Genomic DNA, 23436 nt, shown 5'->3' with positions numbered 1-23436 from the left:
AAGCATCCGCTGTCAAAATTCTCTTTTTAACGTAACAGATTGTAATGAATCCACATGTCATTTGACACGGTCACACTAGTAAGGGTCCATCCATGGCCCCCCTTTACAATGCGGATTGAAGAGTTAAAACAATCTGAATCAAAGTATTTTAGATATTCTTGTCTTTTAACTTACTTTTTTGTGAATGATCTGCATGCCACTGTTTTATTATTCATGTTATTGATATGATTACTTAATTTTTTATTTTTTATTTTTAGAATTATTTATACAATATAGCTAACATGATTTTTTTTCCTCAAATATTAAAAAAAAAAAATCATAAATGACTTTTGTGTTTGTTGTATTGTTTAATGACTAGTCATTGTATTACACAAACAAATTAAGGTTTTTGATAAATGTACGGTTATTAATACATATTAAGATTGTATTTTAAAGAAGAAAAAAAAATTGGCTCCTCAGTGTGAAGGCATTTCACTCAAGCATCATGCAGCTAAAAATAGTCTCAAATGAGACTATCTGAAAATGGATCTAAAATTGATCTGGTGGTTAAAGAGAGGCTGTGCGAACGTGTTTTAACTAATGTCAAAGCTTCATAATGTCTGCTCAAACTCAGATGTCTGCTCTGCTCTTTTGCCCCTATATCTTGTGGGGAGAAAATGTTATATTTAGGTAGACGACTAACTCCATGTAGGTTTTGTTTGGACACTGACCTAAGCTGACGACGTTAGTGTTGTCATTTACCAACATTTCAAAGAATACTAGAATGGGAAAGGGTTTTTAAAGGCCAAATACGTCTTCACATTCGAGTAATTTTCTTTAATCTGATTGATACAAAAAATAACAACGGACAGCATAAATGTAGTGCAAGGAATATTATAAATTCACATAAACTGACACAATACACAGTAAGGAATGCTAACACGTGTCATGGGAATATATATGCGTTTGGTGTCAGAAGGGGAAATTAGAAAATACTGCAGATTAGTGTCCCATTTGTAATTGTTGTCAGTACACAGGTCACACACAGCCAAAATGTATTAGTGTAGTCTGCGTGTTGTCCGTGTGTGTTCACCGGCTCACGTGGATGCCACAAAACAGCCATTGAGGATTCAGTGACTTCCTGAAAGTAGTGCCGTGGTGTACATGTACATACATAAAATAAAGGCATAAGTCTTCTTTTCACTGTGTGGCGTATGTAAAATATAAATACAGTTATTGCTTTGGCAGGTGGATAGTTATCAAAATACTGCGCAACAATGCTTAGTTTGATGATTTGTGCTGTTACGCCTGTACTATATCCCTCCGCTGTTTTTTGTCCCCTTTCAGACTGTTTTGGTCTTTTCGCTGTTAGCAACGGAAAGAGCCCGAGATAGCTACAAACCCAATTTAAGATAAGATATAGTTTTTGTTAGCATTACATAACAGATTGACAAGAGGTGTAAAACCCATGTTTATTTTGAAAGAGTGATTGGCGCTTGTTGTCTTTTTTTAAATATATTTTTTTCTGTTTTAATAGGAATTGTACAGATTGCTAATTTAGCTAGCAACTATTAGCCAGCTAGCCTCTTAGCATAGCATCTTCCTCAAGAGGCACGTTGACATTAGCTTGCTAGCAAGTCAGATCTTAAGATCGCTACGTTAGCGAGCTGTCACACAACCACAGACTGTCTTATTGTCAAGTAATTGCGGCGTGGAGCTGGTTGTTTAAGACACTTTCTTTTATGGGATCACCATGTCAATGAAGGCCGGTGGAAATCGCAGCAAGCCCGGCGGTGGCAACACCGCTGGTGCAGCCGCCTCCGGTGCCGGAGGAAGCGGCGGGGGAAGACAGAATCTGGGCAGGTCTGTGAAATTTATACAATAAATTAGCAAAATAGTAACACAGCAGTGGGGCGTATTATGACTAGTATCTGGAACTTGGACCCTGTCGTCCCCAACAGTGACTGTTGTAAGAGATGACATCCCCGTGAAGTGGTCCAAAACTAGTACGTGTTTGTGAACGTTATTTGGGCCTTGCGACGTGTTGGTCACCTAGCGTAACGTTATGCAGTTTGGTTGGCTAGCGAGGCCTGTCTGCTTGCTCCAATATTGTTATAACTTACGCGCAGTAGTATTCATTTTGCATGTTAAATAAAATATGCATGAGATCACTGACCATGTATTTTACATGTTTACACGGGCAAACCCATTCTCACGTGTGTGACAGTTAGGTTGCTTGCCAAGTTACTGATATCAGTTTACTATCTGCCTGAAGTCAATTTAGCTAGCGTTAATTAGCCGTTTGACAGCCCATGCTTGTTATTCAGTGCACTTGCCTCGTTCAGTGTAACTGCTAGCTAATTGTACACGTCCTGGCCCATCCTAATACACTGCGATGAAACAGCGGCGTTTCGATAGTTTTATTAGACTGTCATGTTACCGCAACACTGCTGCAGCGGGTTTACCAGGAATTGATATAAAACGTGTGGGCGCCCGAAAGAAAGGGGTGGGTGTGGAGACGGGGCTAGGAGGAGGAGAAGGGGGAATTAGACCGACAGGCTTTCAACCTTGACGTTGCTGCTCGTGTGAAATAGTGTCCTTGAAGCATGACATTTCTTTACATGTACTCCTAAAATAAAGTACACACATAGTGCCGGTTCAGGGAGCTGCATGCGTATGGTGAATTTGTTGTTAGTTATGGTAAGGCTTTCATTCAACGGTCACTAGGACAGTGCGTCCCATTCATTGCGTAGATTTGATCCAGCGGGGCCTGGTGAGGATGCTATAAAATAAGCTTATGTACACATTAATGCATAAACCTACCTCTTGCATTTTGTAATGAATTTTGTAGGTTTGAGGTTATTGTTGAGGAACCGAGTTTGGGCAAAGACCTCAAATAAGGCTATTGTACCTGCACTACAGCGGGTAAATTGTAGGGAAAGTGGGCATACATGCATACACTGAATCAGATATAAATGCCTGGCTGCGTGCCAGCTGCTGAACAAGGTGCATTTTAGGACATGCTTGGGAAAATGTAGGCTATGGAGTGTTTGGCTGACAGCCCATTGGACATACTTCCAAGAAACAAAATATCTTCATCCAGTAATTAAAAAAAGGAGCTGCATTCTCAGATATAGAAAAATAATATTTCCAACTTGGTTAAATTGTATGTTTGTGGCAATTGTGTTCTTGACTGTTGGCTTGGGCTGTGTAAGGTAGAGATTTGTGACCAGTTCCTGAGGTTTTTATTTTTTCAGTCTTAAAGTTGCTCCTTTTAGAGAGCGCATTGTGTCAATAACCATAGTGCAGATGATGATTATTGCAACAGTGCTGTTTTTTCTCACAGGGGGAGACACAGTGGCAAAGGTCCCTCAGCAGTAAGTATGCACATTGAACAAATAACTCTTTTTAGGCAGCATAAGAGGGGCAGATGCTGAATGTTGTATTTTTTCAAAGCGGGACATACCTATTTGAGACAAAAATTGGATTGATGTCTCTTTATTATTGATTCTTAGCAAAGAAATAGAGTTTAGTGTCTCTGAGCTATGCGATTTAGGTTAAAATGTGCACAAAGTAGACCTCAAAAAAAGCTGTAATACCCACTATTTGGATATTGTTTTCTTTTTGTTGGGCATTACAATTGGATAAATGGAACATATACAGGTGTTTTTTGCAAATGAGGAAATATTGAAGTTAACTTTGTTTTTCTCTCCCTCAGGTCATTTTCAATGGTGTATATGCAAATATGAGGATGGTCCATGTCTTGACCTCAGTGGTGGTATGTTTACTATGTGTCTTGTTTTTTGAGATCATGTGCTGATGTTTATTGAAACTTACAATGAGAGGAAATGCACAAGAATATTTTCAGAACACTTGTGAATAATGCTTACTGTAAAGAAATGAGTAACAGCAGTTTGTACTGCAGCCTGTCTTTTCACCACATGCTGTTTCTTCAAAATGTCTACTCTGCAATAAACAAAGCCTGTGTGATTTGTAGAGACAGCTGGTGCACAAATAGGCTGAGATTGATCAATCTTTTGTCCATTTCACCACAGATGGCTTTCTGAATGTGTAAATTGACATTGACTCTGTAGTGTATGAGTGAGTGTTGCATACAGTGAATAATGATAGGCCTGCCTATTTATTTATAGGGGACCAAGTGTGAGCTGAAAGTGAAAAACGGAGCAGTCTATGAAGGAGTGTTTAAGACATATGGTCCAGAGGTAAGGATCACTCACAGTACGGTGTTCCTTGTAGGTACTAATGTGGAACTAGGTCTGTAATTTCCTCAGTAAAAGCACTGATCATTAACACTGTGCTGGGAAGATAGTGCCTAGCCAGCATTCGACGGCAGCTTCACCCCTGAGGTGGCGTAGACAAAGCTTGCACTTTCCATCTTTCCTTATATGGAAGGGAGGTATGTAAGCCTTCATCTTCCCTTTTAGGTTAAAGTATTCCTCTATCTTCTTCCTGTGGGGAAATTTCATTCTACACAAATGAATGGCTAAATCTGAGTGATGGCAGCAGTTTTTAATCTTTAGCTTTTTTTTAGACATACATTATCCCCTGTTTTAGTATTAAAAGGCTAATATTTATTACTTATATCACCTACCACTTTTGTCATTTCCGGTGACTGAACTTTAAAAAAGGCTGACATACTCTGAAAGAAATGGAAATTGGTGCGCTCGCACATCCACACAGATCTGCTTTAAGACCAAAACAAATTGTCACATTTGGCTTTATTGCCACATTGCACGCAAGCTGGACAAACAAATGTTTTCACATAGACTTATTCACTGTTTCTCAGTGCGCTATCTCTTGTTCCACAATATTTTGCTTGGTTGCAGTTGGTTTGCAAGTTTAAATAGTATCTTATTAGTTGTAGCATAACTTATTGTTGTGAATAAATTACAGTTTACCCTCTGCCCCTGCTATCTAGCATGGTTGGCATTAAATTAGCAAACATAATCCTATCATATCATTCAAACAGTATTTCTCATGTGCTTTAATTGAGTTAGCCAAATAGTCTCCTGAGTGTTGTGTTGAGTAGGCAGGCATGTTGATGTGCCATTCTGAGATCAGAGTTCATATCCCATTTATCAACCACAGTTGATGAGTGGAATTAATTGGGTCCTTTTTATGGGTTAAATGTGCTTCTCAGTAAACCCATCTCATGTTGTATGTGATTAAAAATGAATCACCATATTATTTCTGTACAAATGAAATCATTTTCTAATGTCACATAATGCAACTTCTTCTTTTAGTGTGACCTAGTACTGGATGCAGCCCACAGAAAGAGCCCTGAGCCAAGCATAGGCCCTAGGAAAGAGGATATTGTGGAGAGCATCATTTTCAAGGCCTCGGATGTCGTAGTGGTGACCTTCAAAGATGTGGACTTGAATTTTGCCAGGAAAGGTACTGAGGCTAACATTTGTTATTGCTTACTGCAGTATAACTATGTTCATAAACAAAAGTGTTGATACACCTTTAAAAAACATCATGCAACTTGATGAATTTGTCACTTTGCATTCATAGCCTACAAAATAAAACATGCAAGATTGAATGCCCATCAGCGCATATACACAACTTATTGATCCTTTTCAGTCTGGATTCACTAGTGTGATGTCGCAGAGCCTCTGCTATGAGTTAAATCTTGTGTGTCTATTCTGAGTGGCCAGTCATTGAAGACTAATGTGGTCTATTGATTGGTCCAAAGGTTGCCCTGGCTCAGCAAGGACACTCAATAAAGGCTGAATGAGTCTTCTTCATCTAACTAATCTTGACCCATACAGTTCTCCTTTGAACAGTAATGGACCATGTAGGAGGGTTTTATTTTCTGAAAAAGAACCGGTGATAAAGTATTAATTTTACTGTATGATTTCAAGAGATGGTAGTGTGTTGGTGCCACTTGTGACAGTATTGTGTTATTAAACTGGACTTTGGGGGATTCACAGAAAAAGATGTAGGTGATATGCAAATTTTGAGGGTTAATTTGTGTTTTTATCAACATGTTTATGTGTTGATGCAGTATTTCCATGTTTTGATTAAAATGATTGAATCAGACCCAAGTTGTTGTAAACAATATGTTTTTTTATGTGGCACTAATTTAATCCATACCATAAAAATGTTGTGTGTGAATTCTGCTGTCGGTGTATGCACCAGCCAGTCATTCTGTATCTCGGTCCATCTTCTGACTCTCTGTCATCTGTCTGTCTTTCCTTTCCTGTGGTCTAGTCTCTTCTGACACAGGTAATATATGGCTGTTTTCTCCTCTCGCACACCTCCATATGCAGTCAAACATTAGGGTTTTGAGAACCTTAAAAAAGGCAGTAAACACTGAAAGTCTCACTGGTTTGGGCCCTGTCTGTTGGTGTCTGTTATTGTTATCTTTATTCTGTTCGATAACTAAATATGAACATTGTATTGCATTGCATTTAATAGCCTAAAAAATAAGAACCAAATTTCTAAAGATCAGTCTCACGTCATCATTTTACCTTCTTTTGTTCTCTTTTAGACTTGATGTTGCTTTCAGTGGAAGATCAGCCTGTTGCCATATCACATACTTTTTAATTTTTTGCTTCAGTGATTTGAACAGACTGAAAAGTGAGGATATGTGAGAAATACACAGCTACCAGCACCTACTGCAGTGTCCTCGATATTTGTCACTAATTAATCTACCTGCAAGTACAAATCAGTTTTAAGCTACTAGTTTTTCCTGTCCGGTAGGCTGTTATGAATTGTATTCAGCTATTTTAATACAGTTTAGGGACAGATACATTTTTCTGTACATAATATGCTCCCCCTCACTGACTCATGGATGAGAAAGGAAAGGATTGTTATGATCTCAGTATTATCTTATAATACATCTTTTAAATTCGGCACTTGAGAGTTATCAGCATTTTGTGTGTGGCTCCATTGAAAGCAACAGACCACAAATCCATGTCACACAAAGCAGCATAAAAATCATGTTACGTTAGGATTTAGTTTGAGGTGCTTTGAGTTCATGGGGTTGACTGCAGTCTAAATGCATGTTTGCTTACCCTTTCCGTATGCCCACATTTGATTTGTCAGTGTTCTTTAATTTCATGAATAATGCTTGTGATGGACGGTGTGCATAAAACATGCCAACTGGTGCTGCTACCACGTTTCAGGCCAGCTATTGTTAGGGTAGCATTTTTGAACTCAGCTTTGCTTCAGTGTAGCCTGTATGGTGGGATGAGTTGAAACAGCAGCTGCAGGTGGCTGATATGCTTTATGCACATAGTCCATTGGCAGTATATCTGGACAGGTGAGAGCAGACTGGGGCTGACGGGAGATTAGGTTTCCTTTCAAACATAATTGGGGGTTTTCTTTGAGCATGCCTGTCAGTGGCTTTTAAATTGACCAAAATATGTCCTGAAAGTGCAGACTGTTCTCAGCCTCAAGTGCAGGGTGATTTGTATTTTGAGTGTTATCTGTACAGTGCTGCTATTGTGATCCTAATATATGAAGTGGGGAAAAGATATTGTAGATACAGAGTGATACCAGTAGTTACTGTTTAATTAATGTAGTCAGCTAAAATGATTTTGTACTTTATCACATAAATCTGTCATATTACATATTAGTATTTTTTAACGAGCTGAAAAATAAACTCCCCACTTACTCCACTATGCTGTTCTGCTTTAGACTCTCATAAGCCCTCTCTGCTTGGCTTTACCAAGGCCAGCTCAAGCAATAGCTGAACATTTTTTGGAAGGATTTTTTCCCCCTATCCAGTTGGACCCATGTCTGGTTGTGAGTCTGTGTGTGCCTGGTGTACCACTCCTACCTCCATCCAGACTTTTGCTGTACAAGTTTATGGCAGAAGCTCTTGAGGCATGAGCGCTTCTCCGCATTTGCAGTGAGAATGCAGCCATGTGATTGTTTACCGTCATGAGCTTCTGTCTGTGTGTTTGTATGTATGCTGGTGTTTCTGCTGTTCATAAATCAGTATTCTTTCTGTATGTAACAGACAACTTCACAGATTCAGCAGTGAGTGGCCGGATCAATGGTGAGCATAAAGAGAAAGATCTGGAGCCATGGGATGGAGGAGAGACCCACAACTCAGACAGCCTTGAGTCTCTGGATACAGATGTGGTAGGAAACCAGACATCACACATATACACAATATATACTGAGGCAGTGCTTGAAAATACAAACTGTAGATTTTCCAGAGACCCACATGCAACAACGAAAGAAGTAAACAGAGTTTGTGTCATCTGATCCACTGTGCTGATATTTTTTTAGACTTTTAGTAAAAAGGTCTCTTTCTTTCTGCTTTCATATTAGTCAAACGGGTGGGATCCCAATGACATGTTCAAGTACAATGAGGAGAAGTACGGAGTCTTGTCTACATACGACAGCAGCCTGTCTACATATACGTAAGTGATAATATATACAACTATTGTCGTCTCTGTTCATTTTTTGACAAATGTTGCTCCAAAAAAACATATCTGTTGTACATATAACATATATTACAATATGAATGTTTAGTTTTTTGTTGCATTTTTCAATATGATTTATATTCCCTTGTTACTGCATCACTCTGCTGCCCTTTTCTGACTTGAGCTTGCTTCCAGGGTGCCCCTGGAGCGGGACAACTCGGAAGAGTTCCTCAAGAGGGAAGCACGGGCTGCGCAACTAGCAGAGGAGATTGAGGCCAGTGCCACATACAAGGCCCGGGTGGCGCTGGAAAATGACGACCGATCTGAGGAGGAGAAATACACCGCTGTGGTACGAGGGGACAGGGAGAGTCACACACTAAGCAGGTGAGATCAGAGCCCACAGATAAACTGTTTTGTTTGAGCGTACATTGCAGTGATGTAATTGTAGATGCTGATAAGCAAACTCTGCCTATAAAACTTAAATGGGTTGATCTGCAGCACAACAGAAGAAGGCGACATTTGCAGTCTTGCTATGGGATTTAATCAGTATGTGTAAATATTTTCAATGTTTGTGGATGCACAGTGGAGTGGAGTTAAAACCTCCTGCTCTCAGGAAGTGTTTGTATGGATACTAGTCATGCTTTACTGTTAAAAATTAATTAAACATTTAAAGACTCCTTTGGTTTATTTTATCGAACACTATCAAAAATTACTCATCATGTGGGTGTGTGTTATTTTCACTGTAGACTGTGTAGTAGAAAGTTATTTTAATATTTCATACCTACTTATGGATCAAAGTGTTCTTGTTTTATTTTTCTCTTTATTTTATCTCTTTATTAGTAGGCCTATCACAGTGATTACAAAATAACCTTTCCTGCAATTTTTTAAGCTAACTGCAATTATTTTGTGTATTTGTGATAATTGCCCTCATTCAGCTGTGTAAAATCAGCTGGATGAAACTGAATGATGATGAAACTAAGAGAAATGTCATTTTCCACTGTCTAAGATTTGACCTCTATTGTTATTCATTATTAAAAGTAATTTCTTTATACGTCGAAATAATTTATTCCAAATCTACCATGTGCCATTTTGTTCACAATGTTTCAAATGCAAATAGAAATTCTTAATAGATCTACTGTTCATGTATAAATAAACTATTGTTTATGCTATACTAGATGCGTGAAATGAACTGATGCCAAATTGTTAATCACAGTTATATGTGGGACAGTTAATCATCAACTAAAACATCATTATCTTGACAGGCCTATCCGTCTTTAATGTGCCTGTATACAAACTGTGTCTGCCTCTTTGTGTTGTAACAACCTACTTTGCATTAATTAAAGAGTTTGTCAGTAGAGCTTTTGTGAGAAGGAGCCTCGCCTTTAGTAGCATGACAATGCAAATCCATACAGGTAGACATGTGACTATGGTCAGAGGGTCTCACAGACGCTGTCTACGCAGAATACACTTCTTTATAATCATATTAATGTCCCAAGGTAAAAGGGGTGGGGGTTAAATAGAGACTTGTGTGACTGGCTTCCTCTCAGATATAACAACAGGGGACACACATGCATATGCAGCAGGAAAAATGGCTGAGAGAAGCATAACTGACATTGACGGTAAAGAACTTAAAAAGAACATATCAGAATTAATTTGGATATCTCAAAAACAAACACGGGATTGTCCTCAAGGATGGAAACTGACTACCAAAGGAAACTCATATCAAGCAGGTTCATCCAACTTCAAGAACACCATTGCTCCATGCAGGTCAAAGTATGTGTCTTGTTTCTAAACTTAATTCCTTAGGAAACCCTATAAGTCTTAAAATGTTCTATCACAATATGGGCTATCAAAACTATTTCAGCTACTTGCATTGTCTGTTGTCCTGTAACCTTTGACATAAACTAACCCAATCTGATCTCATGGGGGAAGAAAAACAAACTTCTTGTTCTCCTGGGCTGATAAGTGAAAATGTGAATTATGCATGGTGGGTCTGGCACTTACAGTGAAGTGGTTAGTTGAGTACTTGTGACAGCATTTCTAGTGCTTAACATTTCACTAAGATAAAAATAGGCAATTATTTAGGGAAGGTGATGATATTGATCATAAGTCATTTTTTAATTTTTCAGGAAATACAAAAAAACGTAATCAGAAACTAAGTATTTGATAAAAAATAACGTAGTTATTTTAGGAATGCAGCAATATACAACGATGTTGTATGTTCCAGTAAACATTTATTTATCTGTATATTAAGATGTCCAGAAACATTTCACCATAATTATTGGAAGGACACTTGCATTTAATTGAAAAGTTGAGAGTCCACTGTCTCTACAATGGTTACAGATGGTGTGCATGAGTTTGCAAAGGAAAGGCACAGGCTTTTGAGGCCTATTGAAGCCCTGAAGGAAGACTAGTTCCAGAAGAAATCATTGCATAGACAACAGATGTTTTCTGAGCAAATACTTGCTTTGTAATTAAAGAAAACATGCTCATTCTGGCTGATGAGAAGTACTTTGTGTAATGCAATAAGAGTGTACAATTAATTCTACCATCCACCCTTCTTTATTTTTACTCTTGTCTTGTATGTAATTGACTTAAGTGTTTGCCTCTGTTTTTGTGTGTGCGTGTGTGTTATGGACATTTATGCAGAGAGAATAAGTACATTCCCCCTGGTCAGAGAAACAGAGAGGCCATGTCATGGGGACCGGGTCGCCAAAATTCTCCCCGTCTGGCTCAGAGTTCAGGTGGACCCTCAACTCCTCGACCAGGATCTCATGACTACAGCCCCAGCTCTGGGGCCGACCAGAGGGTCGTAAATGGAGGTATGGATAATACAATGTTTTTCAGCTTCCTTTATCAAACTTACTATTCAATTCACAAACAGATATGGTGTCTCAGCACAGTGTCAGGAGCTGGCCTTTCTGACCAGTGATCATTGAAAAACATACATTTTTCACTTTTTATCTTCTCCTGTTTAACTGCTGTAAAGCTCATGGTGGTCTTGGCTTAGTTTCTTTTGGATGTTTGTGTGAGTTGTTGCTATAAGTTTATGCATTTATTATACATTTCTTACATCAGTTAAGCCATGTTACTTATACCTAAGCATTCTTTCTCATGTTTATCTCTGTTCTTTCTGTATTTGTGTAACTTTTGTTTTCCCCTGCTTCAGTTTGTTGTCATCTGCTGCTTGTCACCCTTGTTCATTTGTCCTTCCCTCTTTTAGGTTCATCCCATTGGCCCTCACCCTGTCCGTCTCCTTCCTCCCGCCCCCCCTCTCGTTACCAGTCTGGCCCCTCCTCCTTACCTCCTCGGGCGAGCACGCCTACCAGGCCGCCCTCCAGACCTCCCTCCCGACCTTCCAGGCCTTCCTCTCATTCATCCCACCCTTCTTATCCCTCCTCCTCATCTTCCTTTCCCCACCATGGGCCTACGTCGCCAGCCTCCACTCTGCCCAAACGCATGTCTTCAGAAGGTACCCACATCAGTGTGGAGTAGACCTGGGCAAAGGCATGGATAGACTGAGTGAAGATTGAAAATTATACATACTCCAAACAACACACTTTGTTGAAAGTATTTTGATAGACAAAGAAAGAAAAAATTATTTCAAAAATAGATTTGCCCAGGTCTAGTGTGGAACAAAGAATAAGGTGACGTTGCCTCTTTAGACTGACTTGAGATCAGTTTTGCGGTTTCCGTACAAATGGAAACATGAAGCTTGATCCTTGGTCAGTGCTTCAGGCATCTTTACCTTGGCATGTGGGAGCACCGTGGTTTATGCTGTGCTTTCTGTTTAGCAAGAGTTATGCCACTGACAACACCAACTCATATAGAAAGACTGGCATTAAATCTAAGATGCACAAAAAGTTTTTGTTGCTGTTTGAAACTGAACTTTGAATCTAAAAAGAACCTTAGAAATATTCAGAACTGTATCAAGACATGAATGAAGTACAGGCAAGTGAATAAAAGGATGATTGTACTTTTTAAAAGAGAAAGTAAGAACGACATATTACTTATTTTGTCCTAATCTATTGGCTGGATAGTAACTCGCTCAGTTTTTATTTTAATGTTATGAACTGTAATCTGAAATGCAAATATTACACTTAAGCTTATACTTATATCTATGATGGGTAAATAATGTACAAGTCATATTTTACCCTAGTTCCAGGTAACCAGATGTAATTGATAAATAAGCTTAAATAGTGGGCATACACTCTTCTGCTAAACAGTGGATCTTGAATTCTTACTCCCTTTCTTTGTTTCCCTATTTCTCATCTTTCTTATGCACTTGGTTTTGGTTTGAAGTGTTGTGTGGTGCTGAATCACTTTGCAGGTTGATGAGCAGCTTCTTTACTAACATGCATGAAACTAAATAACATCAGTGGATTCTGTGATATTTAAACATCAGTTTAAGATGTCATCACTCTGGTGATTTTTGTGTTTTGTGACAGGAGTTTAAAAAGAAAATTCTATACTGTAAGATTAGAGGTGACACAGGCTGCTCAGTGTGTTTATGTCATTTTCTTGATCTTTATGAAGTTCTCTTTTGATTATCTGCAGGGCCACCTAGGATGTCTCCAAAATCCCAGCGGACACCTCGTGCTCATAGAGTGCCACCCTGCCGGACTGCTGGAGTCCCGCCAGGTGTGGACCTGATTTCCCATAATGCTCCTGGAGAGGTCCCTGTTCCTCCACCAACCAGAAGCAGCTCATCTGGAGGGACCTGGTCTTCAGTGGTCAGCGGAGGTAGAGGTTTGCACTTTATGTTCTGTTTTTTCACCTTTGACTTTTATTTTCTGATCCTTCTAATTCCACTCCCCTTTCCCCTCTATTCAGCTCACAGGCCCCGCTCACCTCGACAGAACAGCATGGGTGGCGCCTCCCCTGGCTCCTCCTCACTCCCATCCCCTCAGACAGGAACAGCTCCTGCAGAAACCGCTGGTACACCATCATCAGCTTCCTCCCCAACTGCTGCTAGCCCCGCCCCTAACGTGGTTGCCTCTCCTTCAGGAGATGGTATGCTTGAAATAAACCAACAGAAAGAAAATATGATGTTGTTTGACATTTATATATGATCAATCGCTTTCAGAAGCATAAATACAAGTCTGTTTTTTTGCCTGAAGTTAAGATAATATTACTCTGTTCTGTAAAGCAAAAGAGTGTCGTGTCCAGGAGACAAGACAAACATCCCCTACAGCCAACAAGGAGAACATCAAACCCTTGGATAGCTCACCTAGTATTACCAGACCAGTCTGTAAAGGTACAATATTCACTTCAGAGCAGTGTTTTTTCTTTAAATTTATGCTATGCTTTACCCTCATTGTGAAGATTTGTCTCTGAAATACTAAAGACAATCACACCTCTATCTGTTTTGTTTTCAGGACCTCCTTCTATGGCACCAGACCACAGAAAACAAATAGATAATTTAAAGAAATTTAGTGTAGATTTTAGGGTAAGTATCATTCACATCATTTCATTTGCCCTTTTTTATATTACAGCTCTGACAAAAATCAAGAGACCACTGGGTTTACTGTTTAAAGGAATCTGTTTAGTAAAATTACCATCTTTGTTTATCACACAAATGACTAAGAATATGTCTCTACAACTCCAAGAAATGTCAACTGGTCAAAATGGCAGAACAGTCAGTCTTTTCAGACCTCAAGTAATATGATGCAAACAAATTTATCATTTTACTTTTAGACAAAGTACAAATGTTTTAACTTGAAACAAGTCCAGGAATCCATATTTGGCAGAATATTGCTGACTTTCAGTTCCATCATTCATGCGTCTTGGCATGCTCTCCACAAGTCTGTTGTATTGTTGATAGGTGCTTTATGCAACTACAGGAGTAGCAGGTCAGCTTTGTATGATGGCTTATGACCATCTATCTTCCTATTGATCACATTCCAGAGGTTTTCAATGAGGTTCAGGTCTGGAAATTTAGACTGTTTTTTTTTTTGTTTGTTTGTTTTTTGCAGAGCTGTATACCAACCCTATTGTGCTACTGATGTTTACCAGAGTTGATTTGCCTCCTCTAACTCTTACTTTTCCCATCATTCTTCCAGTTGCAGTCTAGTTCAAACTCAGATCCTGCTTTTGACCAGATGATGACCAAGCCCCCCAGAGACTCAACAGACAAGCCTAAAGACCTCCCCTTGGACAAAGCCTCATCAATGGGACGGGAAGGCACAGAGGAGGGTGTGGTAGTGATTTCTTCCAGTACTCCCGGAGGTGCCTCTGCTCCATCCGCCAACACAAACACCAGTAAGCCTGGCAGCCCTGCTGCACTGTCCCCATCTCCCTCAGCCCCTGACCTGAAGAGGGCGGGGCTCGATGTGACATCACAGGGAGTTCAGACAACAGCTACATCCACATTCAGTGGACCCAAACATGAAGAAAAAGAGGAGAAAAAAGAGGCCGTGCAAGAGTGAGTGGAGGGGGCAGCACGGGGGTGAGGGGGAACTTGACTGTGATGTTGAATCCTCTGAGTAACTGCTCTTTGTTTTTATCTCCTTCTGCAGTCAAGTGAGAAAATCAACCCTGAACCCAAATGCCAATGAGTTCAAACCCAGGTTTAATACACAGGTCAGTATGCTCTGCTGCTGTCACACAAACTAATGGAAGTAACATGAATAAAAACTACTGAATGATATAAACTAACTGAAGAGGTAGGGTTCATCATCTAAACTTTACAATATTAACATGGGCAAGTATGTTCATCCTCTTAGTTACAGCGCACTATGTATTTAAACACTGGAAGAAAAAAATGTAAAATATAAACATTCCAGTTATAAACAATGTTTAACTGCATTTGAGTTTGGAGTTCTGTAGTTGAATGAAACATTTGGTCTGTTGGTGTCCACGCACTTTCAAAATGATGGCGATGTTAGATTTGACAGGGTATGCTGAATGTATTCCTGTTTCTGTCTGTGTGCCAAACTCCAACACGTATAGAAGCAGGATAGATTCAGCATGTCTGTAAATGAGACCAAATGCAGTAAAGACTGTTAGCAGAGTGTTGTTTTTACTGCATTTAGTACATTGTGCCAATGTGCTGAATAGACATATCCATATTCAGTAAAATGCCTGAAGCTCATCATCATTATTGAAATAAAGTTCATTGAAGTCCTGTTTTGTTTTAGCCCTGCTATTAATCTTCATTTTCTTCATTTTGGTTTCTGTGCTTCTCCATCAGCCCAAACCAGCCAATACCCCCACACCCCCTCGGCCCCAGGGTCAGCCCAGCCCTTCCATCGTGGTCCAGCAGCCCCCAGCTGTGTACGGCCAGACGGTCTGCTTCCCCCAGATGTACCCCCTCACACCAGTCAGTCCTGGAGTGCAGGTGAGGCATGGATCTGCTTATAGGCATGATGAAATGAAGTATGGAGACAGATGTGTTTGTACTAACAGTAAAGATCACTCTTCACATCATTAAGTCACATTAAGTTCATAGGGGTCTCCTCCTAACATGTCTGTTCACGTTCTCTTTCTGAGCTTTGATGCATGCCACCATTCTTGTCTGTTTCTGATCTTAATATGTTTTAGATAAGATCGTACCTGTGCACATGCCTTTGTTTTTATATCTATCTGTAATGCCGACTTTGATCTCTGTCACTTCTGCCACACTGTGTTTTTTTTTTTTTTGCCTGAATTACTTTAGTTGAATGATGGTAATATTTTCCTGGTTTGGAATGAATGTTTAAAGGATTGGTTAGATTATCAAGTCTGTATGCATGTTAGGATGTAAAAATAACATTTTTTAATCACTCTGAAAGCATATGGGCATTTCCTGAGCAGTATCATAATTCAGCTAAGTTATTTTTGCAGTAAATCTACATTTTCTTGTGTTGCTTTAAGAAATACTTGGTGATCCAACATCAGACACGTGTAAAAGAAAAATACCTTGGTGAACAACTAAAGAGTGGTTCTTTTTTCCTTTTCTCCCCCTCCTCCTCCTCCTCCTCTCTCGCTCCATTAGAAAAGCATAATATGGAAGGTTTGTGAATTTTTCTAAGATTTCTATTTTTTTTTTTAACCTTTTCATTTTTTCTGAGCCCAATCAGTACTGAGATGTTTTGCTTGCTTGTTGAATTAATGCCATCAGATGTTGGTTTGCCAACTTCTTATTGCAATTCATTTTAAACCCATCACAGACGAACTTGTTGTAATTTTTACTGAATTCCTCAGTTTATCATACAATTAACTCTAAGCTATTGTTTGTATTAGAAATGCATGGATGTATATATTTAAGACATAACAGACTGAAATTGACAACCAGTATGTGGGTTGTAGTCTTAGCTGTTAAACACCTTCTCTGCATAATTATATACAAGCAATAAGTATGCATGTGGTCCCAGGTAAGAGATAGTTTGCAGTTTCACATGCTCAGATCCTTTTGTTTGGTAGGGGTTAACTACCAAAATAGCTGTTCAAGGCTCAATTATCAGTGACTATTTCCATGCAAATAAGCTACTTGGCTGCTTTAAGTTTAGGGCTAATTTTCATTGCTGTATACATGATGCTGAAATCCCCTGATAATCTGAAAATAATATTTCTTTATTTACCACCCACATTCCCCTCCTCCCTCCAGTCTCCAGCTATGTACCAGGTTCCAATATCTCATATGACGGTCAGCCAGTCTAAACCCTACAGACCAGGTAAAGGTGAGAATAACCACCTCTTTGGCTTCCTTGCGCTCTAAAGTGAACCTCATTCTTTCTGTGATATGGCCTCCATATGCCTCTTGCTGTTTTTCTCTTTCTGCCTCAACACAGTTAATAAATCTGGTGAGGGAAGTGACATTATTTAATCAAATTAGAATTTTTTTTCTGCAGTCAAACCATCAGTTACTGCTGACAGTATACTGTAGAGGAGAGCTGATAAAGACTTAATTTCTCAGATGTGCTACATTTGACAACATAAAGCTAATAAACGTGGAAATATCTCACTTATTCTGACAGTAACTCACCCCGAGGGAGAAAAGTAGAGAAAAAGCTGCTTAGACTACTTTGTAAAAATATGAAATTGACAGTATTCATGGGGTATAAAATATAATACAAAAAGGTTACATGCCATCAAAAAAGTTAATTGCAGAATAATCTAGCTGAGTTTTCAGACAATTAAAAATGTATACAAAATATGGCTACAGTTAAAGATAGGGAGAAAACACACTTGACTTCCATCTAATAATGAGCTTTTTTATTGATCAGTTTTGTAATATCTGAATTCTGCAGTTTTGACTTGAACACTCTTCAACCTGCATCTTTTTCCAACAGTTTTAGCTGTTTTAATGCTGCTTTAAAAATCCTTGACCAGTAGAGCACCATTTGTAGATCTAATAAACTATTAGAACTACTAGCAACCTACTGCAAATATTAAATTAAACTACTCTATGTTCATGTAGTAGTCTACTTGCCAACACTTGTCATAGTTTACTTTCCTAAATGAGAGATGACAGGACAGCTGTCGTCTCCTTGAACTAACAGTATGTTGGGTAGAATTTCCTGTCAGACTGTTTCCAAAAACAGGTGTTAGAAAACCGGAGGGGTTGTATTATAATCAGGGTCATATGCAGGTCAGCACAGGCAGTTTCCCTCTCTCTCTTTTCCACGTATTTGTCATTCAGAATCCAAGGATGTTAAACAGAACATCTTTCCTTGTGTTGTGGCATCTCTTTACATGAACTCCAGTACCCAACATGCCCCAGCAGAGGTCAGACCAGCACCACCCACCCGGCACGCCCACCATGATGCACCCAGCGACAGCAGCGGGACCACCCATTGTAGCACCGAGCCCCGCCTACTCTGCCCAGTACTTCACCTGCAGCCCGCAGCAGTTCACCAGTCAGCCTCTGGTCCAGCAGATGCCACACTACCAGTCCCAGGTAAAGCCGTCACAGCCGCATCCGAGCTACCGCAAAAGTAGCTTATTCAGCAGCGTTGAACCCACGGGGTGTTAAAAACAATATGTCACCGTGACAGTTACTCCAGCATCCACCAGCAGGTTGTTCTGGCAGCCTTTAGCTCCCCCAGCTGTTAAACCAGTCAGCCATTTGTCTGACAGATGCCTTCAGTCCAGCAGCTTGACTCGGCGCCAGCATGATGCCGATGTTTCATTACTGCTGATATGCAGAGCTGACTCCACACTCACACCTGAAAAGTTACGCGTTTGTTCGCAGCAAGCTGACAGAAACCCGCAGGAACACGAGAACAGTTTAGAAAATCGGCTTGAAGTTGTGTAGGGGTGGTGTAATGCTCAGGTATTGATTAGGAAAGGCAATTGAATGTACTTTTATTGCAGTTTAATGGACATTATAAAACAGACAAGGCAACAGAAGAAAGAAAAAGAGATTAAAACCACAGTGCACGTACTTAAGTTGATGTTAATTTAATTTCACAGATTTAATGTGAACATGTGGAAGAAAAGGAGACAAGAAAAGGGCACAACATTAAGAAATGAGTTTTATGGATCATTTCTGGTACTAATTACATTTTACTTTCTTAATGTTTTTGGGCAGTATGTTCAAGAATGCAGCAGAATGTTTCAGAAAACTAGAGACAGAACTTTCAAGACAATTATGATGAAGTATTTGTTCAGCATCAAAAAATGTGGATAAAATTGAGTGACACATAAAAACATTTTGTGATTTAGCAGAATGTGAACAAGATAAACCCTACAGACAGAAACATATTGTGAATTATCATCATTATCGTTCCTGTAGCACTCCTTTGTTTGTTGATGTTACATTTTTGTGTCAGGACAGTTCTACAATGGCAGAAAAATAAAAGTTTCAAGGCCTGTTGCATGTAAATAAGACTTTGTTGTTTTATGATAACTCTGCTTTACAGACACTTTTCATTTGGCTTCACAAAGCACTGCGCTCAGATACCCAGCGGTTAGATCACATCAACAAATGTTGGTTTATTCCAACCACACACTCTGTTCATGTCTGTCCTTGTGCATCCTCCAGGCGCAGCATGTGTTCAGTCCAGTAATGCAGGGCAGCGCCAGGATGATGGCTCCGCCCACACATGGCCAACCCAGCCTGGTTTCTTCCGCAACTACACAGTACCCAGAGCAGACACACACCATGTATGGTATGTGAACACATGGCTGGTTTTTGTGCTGTGCAGCGGCTACACCATGCTCGTATAAAACAGACCATGTTTAGCACGACTCGTCTCTCTGCTCCAACTCCGGGTCCATTTTGTCCTCCCAGTGTCTGCAGGTCCGATGCCCCAGCAGTACCCTCACCCAAGCGCTACCTTGCACCCCCACCCACAGCACCCCCAGCCTTCTGCCACGCCCACAGGCCAAGCCCAACAAGGTGGTCCGCCTCAGCATGGGGGACCGCCCAGCCACCCTGCTGCCAGCCCAGTCCAGCACCCACAGGCAGCAGCAGGTCAGTACGTTAGGCTGAAGGTTCAGACTCGTGGACATAAATATTCATACTGATGCAGATGTGGGACATTTTAAGACCAGGTTTGATGGTTGTATTTTTTTTTTTATCTTTAACACCTGCTGTGACATTTTACTTGTTTTTACCTTTGAGACCAGGACTAACTGTTGACAGCTGTGTTGAGTTGTCAGACAACCCTTAGGTTTTAGGAGACTGTTCCCAAACAGGTTCGATGTTTTTCAGAGCCAAGGCAGATTAATTTGTATAGCACAATTCATACACAGGGCAATTCACAGTGCTTTACAAAAATGGAAAAGAGAGAAGTTAAAACCGTACAATTACAATTAAAACAGATTAGAGGATGTGCCCTTGGGTTTAATGGGTAAATGAAATCATATGTTTGGTGTTTGTTTCTATGTGCTACAGCAGCCGCAGCAGCCCAAGCCCTCCACCTGGCCAACCAGCCCCCACAGCAGCAGATGTACTCCGCCTTGGCCCCCACACCCCCCTCGATGACCCCAGGGCCCAACCCTCAGTCCCCCCAGGCCTCGTTCCCCTCTGCTCAGCAGACTGTCTACATCCACCCTCAGCAGGTGCAGCACGGCTACAATCCTAACCACATGGCACACGTGCAGCAGGTAGGTCATAACCTGCTCTACAGCAGCTTGAGCCAAAAATCTGATTGGCTCTGTTTCCTGTTGTGGATTTAAATGTGGGAGTGAGGAACTCTGGGAGCAGTTCCAGCAGGTGTAGCGGTTTATGAATGGGACAGGTTGGCGTTGATAACACTGAGTTCAGTGGTTACTGCTTTTGACAACAGCAACAAGAGTTCAATCAGAATTTATTAGGGGTTTACCAGTATGTTTTCAGGACATCTGGGGACTACAGAGAGAGGAGGCGGCATCAGAGGCATATTTTAGTGCATATTTAAATGGTTTTTATGAGAAAAGTGATTTATAAAAAAGAAGGGATAAGCCGAGTATGGGATGGTGTTATACAATTCTCTCATTCTCTCTCGCTCTCTTTATCTATATCTGTATATATATATATATATATATAAATGTATGAAGTGTTTTTACACACACACACACACACATATATATGTATATGTGTGTGTGTGTGTGTGTGTGTGTATATATATATATATATATATATATATATATATAAATATAAATAATATATATATGTGTGTGTGTGTGTGTGTGTGTGTGTAAAAACATTTCATACATCATATACATTAAATACATCAGCTAACCAGCACTTTTGTCATTTTATTACATCTTATTAAAGTATGTACCATTCAGCACATTTGAGGCAGATAATAGACCAGTGTTGACAGAGGATTGGTTACTAGAATTTTTCAAGTTTTCAAAACAAAGATGGCGTATTCCAGAAATGAGTGAATGTTCTTGTGTTTGTTGGTGCTTGTTCCCAGTCGTGGTTCCGGTCACAGCCGACACTGATGTGTGTCTCAGGTCCTGAACTGACTTTTTACCTCTTCTCTTTGTCTTTGTCACACCAAGGCCCATATGCAGTCTGGTATCGTGCCATCCCACCATCCGGCGCCTACCCACCCTCCGATGATGCTTATGGCTACCCAGGGCCCCCCAGGGGGTCCGCAGCCTCCCATGCCCCAGACTGCCCTCAACCCCATCCCTGTTTCCTCCACCACACATTTCTCCTACCTGGCACATCCACAAGGTACCTTTTTTTTTTCCTAGCATATTTCAGCAGGGTTTCTGCGGGTCCTTAAAAAGTCTAAAATCCAATAATCACAACTTAAGTCCAACATAAAGCATCTGCTCGTGAAAGAAAATAATGGTTGTACAGGTATTAGTTGCATGTGAAGTTAAAGACAAAAGACAGAAAACAAGTTACCACCTCCTAGTACACAACACACTACAACTACACACTACTACACTCTAAAATGGCCTGTTTGAACGAAAATGCCGTTTTCATTGTCTTAGATGTAGTCTTTTAATACTAGGTCTATTTTCTCCTTGTGCAAATGTTCCATGGAAACCCCATCTCCCTGATACTATTTTGCAGATGTACTTTGGCTGTTCGCTTAAAGCTGCCCAGATTCTTTTAAGGAAATATAAACTCACCCAACAACGTGGGCAGTTTTTCCACCTTATTCCAGATCAAACTCCAGCCTCAGTACTGTTCTGGACTCACATGAGAACCAGTGTATCCCCAGTGTAACAGGACCTGATGCAGCTCATAAACTGTAGTAATAAACTTGTTAAAAAGATCTTAAAAAGCTTCACATTTATCATCATGAAACCTGCAGAAACCCTGTTCCACTAAAGTACAATAATATATACAGTGTAAATTAGAATGTTCACATTTGGGCATTAAATGGATGAACATTTTAACGTGCGCTCTGTGAACATAACCGTGACTCTTTCCCCCATTTTGTGTGGACTCCTCAGTGCAACACCATCAGCAGCAGCTGTAGATAGAGGGCGCCAGCGAGCTGAGGGACCCGCTCTGCGTCACACTCTTCAACCAGAGCCTTCATAAAGCAGGCGATGAAGAGAATGAGAGCCCTCTCTCTCCTCATCCTCACAAAACATGCTTCACATCAGCTTTTCTCTCCCCCCCTCCCCCTCCCTCCCCCTCCCAGACTAGGCAATAAGAGAATGTTAACAGGTTGATGCAGTGAAATGTTTTAACAAACTAGAACGTTTTAACGGACAAGACTGCTCCTATTTTGCCCCGTTCACACAAACACACACACACACACACACACACATATCTACAAACACACAACACACATCTCATACACAGTTTCAGGGGTTCCCCAATTGCAACTTGAGTCAGCTTGCCAAGTAAAGATGTGAACGAGAGAATGAGAAAATTAATCAGTGAGAGTGAAGAAGATAATTCAACTGGAACTTGTGTTTTGTCTGCACCTTGTTATGAAAAAAAAAATCTTCCAACTTCTAGACAGTATTAATCTTACTGTTTATTGCTGCTGCTATGTGCTGCGTTTGTTTCCAGACTACATGACAGGTTTCTAACCAAACTAAAAACGAAACGTGACGAGAAGCTTCCTGTGAAATAAACAACATGTTGGCAGCCAAGAGGACAGGAGAAACGTTATTTATGAAATTCTAATGGCTGAGGTGATCAGATCCCACTTCTCACCTGACCCTTATGTAACTTTTAAGTTAAAACTTTTACTTTGTAGATAATATAAATAATTTAAAAAATGAGCAAAAAAATTTAAAAACAATAAAAAAGTTTTAAAAACTGAACGGTTTACTGTGGTTGTCTTCATTTTGCTGCGTCTAATGTGGGTCACATCCAGATTAAAGACCTGTTTCCACTGTGACATCAGGATTTATTACAGACTTTACATGGAGGAGCTCCCACTGTTTACTGTGTCCATCATGATCTGAAGCACTTTACAAAATACAATTTGCAGATCTTGAAGATGTGTCACTGTGGATGGATCAACATTCACTGTTCTGCATCTTTAATTTCTGAAGGTGAGTAGGAAATTACCACCTTAAACTGTAAAGGTAAAATTATTCTCACTATTTGAGGTTTAACACCAGAGGAGAAACTGCAGATTAATACCAGGGTTATAGACATCAGGGTAGATAGAATAATAATAATACATGGAACTAGAATATTAAATGCCAGTCTTGC

General features: G+C 40.0%; 1 protein-coding gene across 6 annotated transcripts; it reads left to right on the top strand.

Annotated features, from left to right (window-relative positions):
- The first annotated feature begins 1216 nt into the window (after positions 1 to 1216).
- Positions 1217 to 23039, top strand: atxn2 (ataxin 2). Of its 6 annotated transcripts, none has more exons than XM_030143468.1 (26): positions 1220 to 1842; positions 3326 to 3356; positions 3698 to 3757; positions 4131 to 4202; positions 5244 to 5394; positions 6214 to 6228; positions 7970 to 8094; positions 8287 to 8378; positions 8577 to 8765; positions 11031 to 11203; positions 11605 to 11853; positions 12939 to 13124; positions 13215 to 13394; positions 13531 to 13638; positions 13760 to 13830; positions 14444 to 14805; positions 14900 to 14963; positions 15574 to 15720; positions 16357 to 16374; positions 16969 to 17041; positions 18068 to 18261; positions 19348 to 19474; positions 19597 to 19779; positions 20206 to 20414; positions 21300 to 21477; positions 22212 to 23039. In XM_030143468.1, the coding sequence occupies exons 1-26, from the start codon at positions 1733 to 1735 to the stop codon at positions 22235 to 22237; spliced, it is 3393 nt and encodes a 1130-aa protein (XP_029999328.1). In that variant the 5' UTR covers positions 1220 to 1732; the 3' UTR covers positions 22238 to 23039. The 6 variants fall into 6 exon arrangements, with proteins under 6 accessions (XP_029999329.1, XP_029999333.1, XP_029999328.1 ...); XM_030143467.1 differs by having other exon boundaries at positions 20203 to 20414; XM_030143469.1 differs by lacking the exon at positions 6214 to 6228 and having other exon boundaries at positions 1217 to 1842; positions 19597 to 19788; positions 20203 to 20414.
- The last annotated feature ends 397 nt before the right edge of the window (positions 23040 to 23436 follow it).

The sequence above is a fragment of the Sphaeramia orbicularis genome, chromosome 9 (genome assembly GCF_902148855.1).
Source record: "Sphaeramia orbicularis chromosome 9, fSphaOr1.1, whole genome shotgun sequence".
NCBI classification, from domain to species: Eukaryota; Metazoa; Chordata; class Actinopteri; order Kurtiformes; family Apogonidae; genus Sphaeramia; species Sphaeramia orbicularis.
Note: the sequence above shows the minus strand (reverse complement) of the source record. Positions and strands in the feature narration are given on the sequence as shown.

What these genes read in the sequence shown, in the direction of transcription:
- atxn2 (XM_030143467.1), top strand. Translation starts at nt 1,733, where the DNA reads ATGTCAATGAAGGCCGGTGGAAATCGCAGCAAGCCCGGCGGTGGCAAC. An exon ending in GTGGCAAAGGTCCCTCAGCA is followed by an intron (nt 3,357 to 3,697) that starts GTAAGTATGCAC and finishes TCTCTCCCTCAG; the next exon opens with GTCATTTTCAATGGTGTATA. An exon ending in TGCCACACTACCAGTCCCAG is followed by an intron (nt 18,262 to 19,347) that starts GTAAAGCCGTCA and finishes TGCATCCTCCAG; the next exon opens with GCGCAGCATGTGTTCAGTCC.